Here is an 11,197-nt window from a genome sequence, read left to right as displayed (position 1 = left end):
GAATGCTAATGGCGGGAGGCTTCACTGTATCCTGAGGAGGTTCTTTTGCATATGGATTGGTACTTGATGTGCTAATCTTCTCTGCAGGGCTATTGTCGGGTGTGGAGTGTTTTGTTGGCCTTGTGTTTTTCAGAACTGGAGCCCATGCTCTGTTCATTCTTAAGAATGAACAGAGCATGGGCTCCAGTTCTGAAAAACACAAGGCCAACAAAACACTCCACACCCGACAATAGCCCTGCAGAGAAGATTAGCACATCAAGTACCAATCCATATGCAAAAGAACCTCCTCAGGATACAGTGAAGCCTCCCGCCATTAGCATTCCACACCCTGGGAAACTCTTACAGAATGACTCAGCTCAACCCCACCCCTCCTGAGTAGATACAAATGACCTACATCTTTTCCACACTGTGACACTGAGAGATCTCTGTCTTTTGGTGCTACACCTCTGAAGATGCCAGCCACAGCTGCTGGCGAAACGTCAGGAACTACAATGCCAAGACCACGGCAATATAGCCCGGAAAACACCCAACAACCATTGCTGAACCCGCTTGATTTTCACATTGCTGGTGTTGTGTACTATGAGACCAGTGGCTGGAACTGTTACCATACTTCTGTTTACAACTTGTGCATAAATTATTTTTCATGTTTATGAGATGAAGTCTTTAAAGCCAGAAGGGTGAAGATACTGCTAATCACTCAAGTCCTTTTTTTTTTAATCGCTCAAGTTCTGTTTAGGACAGACTAAAACAGTGATTTTTTTAAAAAAAAGGTAGCATTGAAAGAATAGCTGGGTACATTTTATCCACTGAAACTGTCACCTCAGGCTCTTAACTTGGTGGATTTGTTCACATGCTTACCTGGCCAATAAGCAGAGGCAGCTTCAGTGTGAAGCTTGTACAGTGAGGAGGCCAGAATGTGCCTAGGCCAACGCTACACAATATTCTATCCTTCCACCATTTTTGAGGGGGAAGAATTTGATTCTCTGTGAATATATGTGCTCATGGAGTACCCATCCAACATATTACCTTAGATGCTTGATTGTGGGGGCAGATTCTCACTCTACTAGGTGAAGAGGGTCACTGGCTGGGTAAAAGTGAAATGAACCCATCTAAAGTGATGCTCCCTTTTCTTTTTTTTTTAAAGTCAGTGTTTTTAAGGAGCGTGTAACTGTACTTCTAACAGGTTTATTTACTTGACTTTGTAAATCCTTGTAAATTTCTAATGGCTTGAGGGTAACCTACCCTAAAATTTATTCCAGCAAAGTCCATTGCTGGCAGTGGACACCTGAAAATGCTGAGATAAAAGAAGTAATAAAAACTAATGTCCAGTTCTTCATTCCCAGTTGAGTTTTTGATGTGGTAATAATTTCTGTGCAGTATGTTTATTGCAACAAAACAAATTCTCAAACTCTTGCAAGTTTTGAAGTTTACAGCTCTGAAGAGAAGCTCCAGATGAAATCCCTAAATACTTCATCACTTTCATTTTTGCATTTACTGAACTCAGTGCTGGGGTTAAAGCATCTAATTGGAGCTGAGGTTTTTTATGTTGTATCTCTAATCTTGGAGATCTTATTTTACTTTTAGCAGTTTCATTATTTTGTTTATGAAAAGACAAAACTGAAGGGGTTTGAGTTACTAGCTTAAAGCAGTGCAGAAATGGTGGCTCTTCTGGCTTTGAGTTGGATGAGCTAGGTAACTAAAAATATTAGATTTCGTTACCTTCAAAAAAAATTTATTTGACATAAGTAACTAAAAAACCCAACCACACTTCTCCTAAGCAGCCTGTACTACCGTAACGTGTCAGACTCATTGCAGCTCTTTAGAGCAGCTCTCTTGCAGCTCTCTTGCAGCTCTCTCTTTGTCAAGTTCCTAAGAAAAGTAGTATAGCAGTTCCTCTTTTTCCTTGTCGATCAGTCCTAGATCCTCATCTTCTTTTTCCTTAAAGGCTGGGGGCTCAGAGCGGAACACCAGTCTTCTGCCAGTCTGAAAAGATACAGGAAAAGCATGCACAAGAGCCGCTAATGTTTGGTGCTTACTAAGCAGATGTTGATGGCTGAAACTGTTTCATCTTCAAACTAATATTATTTTAAAGAAAACTATTTTAAGATCTGTCCCATAAGTACAGCTACGAAAGTTTAACACAGTAGCTTATTTTCACTCTTGCCTAAGAAGCCTGTTTCTTCCTCACTAAACTTGGAACTCTTGTAACATGTCCCCTCTACTACTGTAATAGAAAAGCTTTGTAAATTGCCGCAAAAAGAGTTCGTGGGCATTCCAATATTGCAACAGCCTTCTCATTAGAAATTCTTTTGGAGTAGGCACTTCCAGGGAAAGCAAACAAACAGGGAATTCAAACTTAATTATGCCACCGCAGCCTCAAATAATGGTAACTTCTAAACTTGAGGGGGCTGTACAGTTACTAAAAAAACACTGGGTACCTATTGAAATATAACTACATAAACTCATTGGAGAAGACACCAGCAAGATGGTCACACACACACACACCGGCCAGTTTTCTGCTCAGCTCCTGAACAATAACTGGCCACAGGCAACAAAAGTTGTCACTGGGAATGCCAGTGCCTTTGCAGCAAAATCCATATTTGGAGTAGAGTGTGTTAGACTTTTTCACTGCCAGCAGCACCCCAAATTTTAAAGGATGACAAGATGGTTTGTATTGTAATGACTCAGACATGTTGTGTCAGGATTCTTCAGACTGCAAAAGGCCAAAAACCTCTAAAAGATCCTAATATTACCATGTTCAAAGGACAAGTTCTCACTGCAACATAGATTTTCTCATCCAAAGCAATCCGGATAAAACAGGTCTTGCAAAAGAACTTTAAAAATGCCAGGAAGACCTAGTGTCATTCATATACATTGGAACAGTTTTCAGAGTTGGTTTACTTGATTTGATGGTTGGCCAGAAATTCTATACCTGAATGCCTTCACTACTCTAAAGGACAGTGAGTTTGTGTCAGGTATATCTTACAAATCCATATTACACAAAAAAAAATTAGGGCAGTCAGTTTTCCTACAGCACAGTGATGATCAAGAGTGATGACCATCTGTTCTCTTAGTGAGAAAACAAATTCTTTTCAGGATGTGACTAATTGATGAAAAAGGAACCCTTTGAACCACTAAATAGGCTACAGAAAGTAGAAACATAAGTATACCATGTGTCAACCTTTGCTGACCAGCAGCATGTAAAGCCAACCATCTAAAAGTTGATTTGGACATGTATTAAAAAGGACTTAAATTTAAGAAAAGTAAATAGCTACAGAACAGTCTGTATTTAAATTCAGTTAAAATTCTGAAATGATGTCCACAAAATTACTAAGGCTTTACTGGGTTTACCTTTCTCTTAACTTCAGCTTGTGCTCTTGCCAGTGCTCGTTGCAACCTTTCTTCCTGCAGTGCTCTCTGCTGTCTTATCTTTTCTTCTCTCATCCTGTCAAAATTGAAGGAGTAGATTTAGGGTCAGCCACACATTTCAACACAAGGGCCCAGAGAGGGCCTTTTATGCATAGAATGCACAGGGGTAGCAATTTTTCTTTCCTGTAATAGCCTCCTGTGCTTCATGAAATGCTGCTCTGGAAAATTTCATGTTGCCTTTTAAAAAGGGGTCATGAGGGTTTTGATTCTCAGCTAGAGCTGCTGTTCACAAGAGGGTCTGTCGAGTGTCAAGGGAGTTTTAGGCTTCATGTTTGCTTTGGCTAAATACTGCTAAGCTTCTCTTGCCCTTTGGATAACCAGGGCCAAGCATGCCAGCTTTTTTGCTTTCATTCTGTTAATAGGTTTACAAGCATTCAGTGAAATTGTACTATTTTATTTTGTTATTTATCTCTATATATAGAGATATATCTATCATCTTTCTCACTGAGACAAGGTGGATTACACTGTACACAGATTAAAATTAAAACTAGTACAGATTAAATTTATACTCCTATTAAAGTAGTAGTACTGACAATCAAATTAGTTATTTACTTAACCGATATAGCAGCTGCCTGTGCATAAATTTTTAGTACATGAGGTAACTGTTAGAGTATCTTTGCTGCTTGCAAAAAAACCAAGTTATCTCTTCCAGTTTGTAGCCAGAGCTAGGTGAAACTAGTCTTTTTTTCAAACTACAGTTCTACTGACAATGTTCAACAGAAAAGCAGTTACAATGTAATTTTTAGATTCTGCTTTCCATAAAATTAATGGAATGTAGTGTACCTATTTATTTTTGAAGCCTTTCCCCCCATACATTAAAAAAGTAACCAACAGTTAGTTCTCTGATACATTCAAACTCTGATACATTCAAACTCCACCACTATCCAGCCAGCAAAATCTGCTGCTAAACCTGTGAATACTCATTTGCACCATCCTGAAGTGCCAGGATGTATGTTTTAATGGGGGAAAAAAGTCTTGTCATTAGCTGTTGCACGACTAAATGAACTGTTCAATGAAAGCTGGTGCCTGTGCTGGTCTTTCTGAATTTAATTAATTTAAAACATTTCTTTGCCGCCTCTCCACCCAATGCAGGGCCCTCAAGGCAACAAACATTTTAAACATTAAAACAGCATTTTAAATATAGATATATAAAAATATTTAAAACCAATAAATAAAACATATAAAACACATAGGCACACAAAGAGGCAGGAAGGCTAATAAGAGTTAGTGATGGAAGGCCAAGCAAAATAAAAAAAAAGTCTTAACCTGCTGGTAGAAGATAACGATAGAGGGAGACAGGCGAATCTCCCTGTGGAGGAACTTCCAAAGTTTAGTGCCATGACCGAGAAGGCCTGACAGAGCGGTCCCTCAATGGAACAGGCTTCCTTGGGAGGCAGTGAGCTCTCCTTCTTTGGAGGTTTTTAAGCAGAGGCTAGATGGCCATCTGACAGCAATGCTGATTCTGTGAACCTGGGCAGATCATGAGGGGGAAGGCAGAATGGGTTACATCAGTGCTTAGTTGTTGTGGCCTTCTTACATGCCTAGGGTGATGCTGATCGCCACCTTGGGGGTCAGGTAGCAGTTTTCCACAAGCCAGTTTGGCTAGGGATCCTGGAGGTGTTTTGCCATCTTCTGGGCATGGAGCGGTGGTCACTGGGGCAGTCGGGGGGGGGGGGAGTAGTGAATTTCCTGCATTGTGCAGGGGGTTGGACTAGATGACCCTAGAGCTCCCTTCCTACCCTATGATTCTAAGGCCCTTTCTCAGGTTGCCGCCCATCTAGCTTCAGATAGCAGGGGTGCCTGAAGCAGGGTCTCTGAAAGTGACCAGAGTGGTTGGGGAGAATCAGATGGGTATAGGTGATCTGTATGGCATCATGCTGGCCCCAAACCATATAGGGCTTTAAAGGTCAACACTAGCATCTTGAAATTGCACTCAAATGCAAAGAGAGAGCCAGTGTAAATGGAACAAGACTGGAGTGATCATGATGACATGCTCCAACATTCTGTACCAACTGACTTCTGGATAATGTTCAAGAGCAGCTCCACATAGAATGTGCACTTCAGTAGTTTAGCTGGGCATACATCACCGTGGCAAGATCTTTTTTGCCCAGGAAGGGCTGCAGCTGGTTCACCAGTCACTGCTGGTGAAAAGTGCTACTGGCTACTGCTGCTGGCTACTGCTGCCACCTGTTTATCCAACAGGAGACCTAAGGCCAGCAGCACCCCAATCATGACCGTACTCATTTAGGAGAAGTCCAACTCGATGCAGAACAGGAGACATCACCAATTCCTAGACACACACTAGTAGTACCTCCATTTTGTCAGGATTAAGTTTCAGTTTGTTAGCCCTCATACATTCTGAAACTGCCTCCAGGCGGTTTCCACAACCTCCCAGAGATCTGCTAGAAGTGCAACAGAAAACTGAGTTTCATCTGCATATTGGTGGGAACTCAGCCCAAATCTCCAGATGATCTTTCCCAGCAGCTTCATATTGATAAAAAGCGTGGTGGCAAGTTAGAACCTCGAGGGATCCTGTAGGTAAGGGGCCAAGCAGCAGTTTCCCTGGCATTATGCTTTGACATCTACATGCGAGACAGGACTGAAAGCACCACAAAACAGTGCCTCCCACCCTTCCAAAATGAGGTTCAGAAAGGATACCATGATTGAGGGTACCTAACGCCACTGAGCAGCCCAGGAGAAATAACAGGGTCACAGACCCCATGTCCATTTCCCAGTGCAGGTCATCCACCAGGGCAATGGCCTTCGGTCCTGTAACCTGGCCTGAAATGTTACCACTTTCAACCCTTTTTGTGTTCCTTATGCAGGCATTAATCCACCACAGGTCATACAGATTTGCCAGCTCTCAACCGGATAGGAACGATAAGGAATTTTGAATTGGATTTCGCTCTTACCTTATCCTCCGTTCTTTTTCTTTGGCTTTCTCAGCTTGTTCTATTTTTGCTTGAGGTACTCTCTCAAGACACTCCAGCAAGTCATCCAGTTGGTGTTCTATAACACCTAGCATCTGCAGAGTTCCGAGATTTGCCTCGTTTTCTCCAATGCAGCGTCGATAGACTTCCAATACCTTTTTATGCAAGCTCACCAGCATTTTGTCCTGCAGGAGAAAAACAGCATTAATCCTTGAGCACTGACAAAGCATCTAGGAATACATGTTTACTTTGTACATGTTCATTTTTGCAAAATGTGGGCCATTTTACTGGGGAAAGGGTGTCACGCTGTCATTAGTGGCAGTTGGCAGACATTTATTCGTAAACCACATATGTCTTCTTATCCAGGCCAATGTTTCCTCTTCAGTTACTTGATTGACTTGCACACCTGAACCTCTGCTTTGTATTCTCCAAAGGAAAAGACTCGTGCTTTGAGTTCTAGGTCTGCCGCTGTCTCTTCCTCTTTAATAATGTTGGCTTGAAGTGTGATTGCAAGTTGCTTTAACTGCTCGATCTCCTTGTCCCTATTCAACAAGAAATTGGAATTTTAAAAAAGGATTTCATACACCATGTAGGAATTCTATGTAATTATTGGCAAGTTTCACATGAAAGTTCATTCAAGTTGTCCATTATGTTAAGTTTTCTGAAAAAGGCACATTGGATAAAGTGGATAAGGTAAGCTTGGGTAATGTGCAAGTTTGCAAACCTAATGCAAGACAGACAGTTCACAAAATAAATGAATGCTATGTGGCTCTCTTCACAGTAACAGTAAAAAAGTGCGAAGTGGTTTTGTATCTCATAAGTTGGTCCCTTTTTCCAGTTTGTTTTTTAATGGTAGATGGGACACTAACATACACTTACAATAACATAACATTGTAATTTCTCCATGGCGGTAGTAAACCATTTTACGTACTGGAATAAAAACATTTCTCCATGATGTGGGATAGAACTAGCAATGTGGGTGGTTTGTTTTGACAAGATATAGCATTTAGGAAGCATCCTTTATCATGCAATCCCAAATCCACTGAATTCAGTGGGCTCAGAAGGGTGTAACTCTATTTAGGATTGTACTGTTAAGCACTTACATTTTATTGCGAGTAGTAGTCAGAGTATGCCGAAGTTCATCTAGAGTTTCCTCTGTCTCCTGTGAATTCTGAATTAGAGACAAATTCTGTTCCTCTAGCTCAGTGAAAATATTTAGCAACTGGTGTGGATCAGTAAAGTATATCTCAGGTTGCTGCAAAGGAAAATTTATAAAGACCTATGGATTTTTTGTTTATTCTCAGCAGAGAGCATGCAGAACAAGAAAGATGATTCTTACCCTTCTGGGTTTTTTTTTTACTTCTTATTCCTTCACCCTACCCTCCTGCATGTGGATGATTGGTGGAGCACTGAACTGACAAAGGTGTGGTAAAAGTGGACGGAAAAACTGGCATGCCATGTGGACACTCTGGCCTCTGACTACAACCACAATAACACATGCTTAGCACTGAAAGCAATCACTTGCTCTTGTTACTAGAGATGGGCATGAACCGAAATATGAACCAAAATTAAGCATGAACCATGCCGGTTCGTGGTTCGCAAACTGCTGTTTGTCATATCCCATTTTTGACGAACCGCCACGAACTTTAGGCTGGTTCATTTGGTTCATTTTTTTGGTTCGTGACTGCAGACAGCCTGGTGCCAATCAATCAATTTCCTAGGCAACAGGGAATGGACTTCCTGCAGACCTTCTGCTGGCCCAGAAGTGATGGTTTTCTGACCTGGATGTGATGTTTTCACAAACCAAACAAACCGGTTCGCGAACCAGGGGCAGGTTTGTGAAAGTTCGTGGTTCGTGAAATTTGATGAACCACGAACCATACGGTTCGTTTTTTTTCCGGTTTGTGCCCATCTCTACTTGTTACTGCCCATACTTGCTCCTCACATAGTTCCACATACTTTACAAGAAACCTTGAGGCAAAAATGTGCTGATATGATTAACCCTTATGTTGCATCCATATATTGTATTTTTCTCACATAGGTTACATAGAATTAAGAGCAGTTTCCCTTAGAAAACAGACTTATGTTTATACTGTACATGGTCTTAAAGATTTCCTTTTACTTGGGTAAAAAAACCTTCTCCATCTTATATTTCCATGTGTGAATTGTGAATGCCCGCTATGGTAAAAACTGCAAGATAATATGACAGAGTGAGGAAAATATTAAGCTCTCATGACGTTGTTTATAGATAAAACAATTCCAATATACCCTGTAGTAGTAGCAAAAGTCAAAGAAATCAGCATTCTTTGGAGCTGCTCTACGCTTCTGATTGTAGCCAGATAAATATATTGGGCCAGACAGGGGCAGATCTACTATGAAACGAATGAAGCTTAAGCTTCAGGGCCCCTAATCCTGGAAGTGCCCGCAGCAACCTTTTTCTTCAATGAGTGAATTTTTCTACAAAATTGATGGGTTTTGAAAAGTGTTTGTTGTTAAAATAAGGCTTTTTAGTGACAGATTCATAAGCCAATGGGTTGAAGCACTTAATATCGACCTTAGAATATGCTCTAATACCTATTTCATATGGCCTCAAAATGTCCCTGTAATTGGTCAACTTTCAAAATTTTCTCAGAGGCGTGTAGCACCCGAATCCCCAGCTGTTACCCTATAGTTGCTGGTTGAAAAGGGGCCCCCATAACAGTTCAAGCTTCAAGGTCCCAAAAATGTAGGTCCGCCATTGCAGTCAGACAAATTGTCATATTCTAGAATAGTGCTTTCCAGCATTTTCGGTATGGTGACCCTTAAATCTAAATTTATTTGGTATGGTGACACATTTTAAAGAAACAGAGCGTGCAATAATCAATAAAACTGCACAAGCTGGGGACCCACTTTCATAGGTTTTGTGACCCACTTTGGCTTTAGGACTCAAAGGTTGGGGGACAGTGTTCTAGAATAAAATGAGTGGCATCTAGTAGTAAGGACTTTTCAGGAAGTATCCATTCTTAAGCATAACTGGAATATTACATGTGAAATATAAAGAAAGATGCAACTTTAAAATGTGGACTATAACTTCAATAAATAGATTTTTAAAACTCCTGACAAGTGAAACTGAAGAAACTTCACCCTCTTAATTCAAATGTGGCAAGCTTGAATTGCCAATGACCAAACAAAATTGCTTGGAGGGAAAGACTGAACTTGCCCTGCAAATTCCACCCCTGGATAAAGTCAGCACCACCCCTGGATAAAGTCAGCAGTGCACCCATTAGTTCAAGACAAGATCCCAGTCACTGGCTCTTTACACAGCAAAAAAGCCTTCAGTGCCTTTTTGGGACTTGCTTGAGCTACGCATTCTTGGAGGTGAGTCCTGTGCCTTGTCGTTTGTTTCCATAGGGCATACTGAGTTCTAACATTTTATAGATACAGTTCATTACAATTCAGTGGCCTGTTCTTTTATCATCTTCCCATTTTTTTTAAATAATCAAGAGTCTTGTAGCATCTTAAAGAAGGACAAGCACTTCCAGAATAAGTCTTTAAAGTAATGTTTTTGTTTAGGGTATTTTTACTTGAAATTCAGTTAACTGTACTCTTCCTCAAAAGAGATCACTTGATATGCTGAGTCCCTTTTTGCCCAAGAAAAAGCACAAGGGAAATTGAGGACCAAAGTGAGCCCTACTAGGAGACTGAGGGCTTGTTTAGCACTCCTTTATCTTAAACAATTGTGCAGAAGATAGAATTTTAACACATATAGCCTCTCTCAGATCTGAAAATATGTACCTGCCAAAAATGCATCAACTGTCCCGTTATTAACGGTACAGGAGTTCTAATCAGAAAGTCATGTCATCTATGGCTTGAGAAAACAAAATTCCAGTGGCACCTTAAAAGACCAATAACATCTATTTCAATAGGAACTTTTGCAAGATACAGCTCACTTCTGAACTAGTGAGCTGTGACTCACAAAATTTTTTATTGAAACAAATGTTGGTTAGGCTTTAAGCCACTGGGCTTTTGTTTTATTTTCCTACAACTGACTAAGATGGCTACCACTTTGCTATCATCTATGGCTTGGACATCTCTCTTGGCTGTGCTGCTATCCCTCTTTTCCCTAAATGAAATGTAAAGGGGTTGATTGAAAAGAGAGATTAGTATGAATTTCTCATCCCTGCTATTTAATTTAAAATCCCTGTACTAACTTTGCTACTCTCTTGTTTGAATCCCATGATTCTTTGTTTTCTGATTCCTTGCTCTGAAATTTTATCTTAACAAGACTTTTTTTGGTGTGCCAGTTTGCATTCTGTTAGACATATGTACATATAAATTGTGTATAAAAGCTATATAGCATGTTTACAATTCCCAAGAATTGACAAAAACATCTGCAGAAAGCAGGGAACCAAAGTTGACAAAAACCAAAGAAGAAATGAAATAGGGCACAATTGCTCATCCCTAATTTTTTTAAAAAGGTACAATTACTTTTCACCAAATAAAAACAATGGCCTAAAAATTAGCATTCCCTAGTTTTTAAATTGTTGAACACAGGCAAAGTACCCTTACGGAGGAAATCAGTCCCCTCAACTGAAATATGTCATTGCACCGAATACCAGAGAATTTTACTTAGTTAAGTAGTTTATACTTGCCCAGAGTGCCAAATTGATAAGACTGGTCACTGTCAATAAAACTGTCCTTTGCTAGTCCGTTTTTTAGCTTTCAAAAACTTTGATTCAGGCTTTTGGGCCTAGTCAGGCCGCAGAAAAGAAACCTCTGAAATGTACTGAAGCTTTGAGTTAACAATTTCCTGAGAGAGAAGGAGATGGAACCAAGGCACACAGGTGTGGATGACATTA

General features: G+C 40.4%; 1 protein-coding gene across 3 annotated transcripts in view; it reads right to left on the bottom strand.

The window, feature by feature from the left end:
* Positions 1–1,197: 1,197 nt before the first annotated feature.
* The window catches only part of CFAP100 (cilia and flagella associated protein 100), a 39,564-nt gene continuing 29,564 nt past the window's right edge, over positions 1,198–11,197 (bottom strand). For all 3 annotated transcript variants that reach the window (XM_054977247.1, XM_054977246.1, XM_054977248.1), the window contains 5 exons: positions 7,463–7,614; positions 6,766–6,901; positions 6,342–6,544; positions 3,352–3,445; positions 1,198–1,983 (listed from right to left, as the gene is read on the bottom strand). In XM_054977247.1, the coding sequence (XP_054833222.1) occupies positions 1,870–1,983; positions 3,352–3,445; positions 6,342–6,544; positions 6,766–6,901; positions 7,463–7,614 (699 nt within the window). In that variant the 3' untranslated portion in view covers positions 1,198–1,869. The remainder of the gene's footprint in view (positions 1,984–3,351; positions 3,446–6,341; positions 6,545–6,765; positions 6,902–7,462; positions 7,615–11,197) is intronic.

The sequence above is a fragment of the Eublepharis macularius genome, chromosome 4 (assembly GCF_028583425.1).
Source record: "Eublepharis macularius isolate TG4126 chromosome 4, MPM_Emac_v1.0, whole genome shotgun sequence".
Taxonomy (NCBI): domain Eukaryota; kingdom Metazoa; phylum Chordata; class Lepidosauria; order Squamata; family Eublepharidae; genus Eublepharis; species Eublepharis macularius.
Note: the sequence above shows the minus strand (reverse complement) of the source record. Positions and strands in the feature narration are given on the sequence as shown.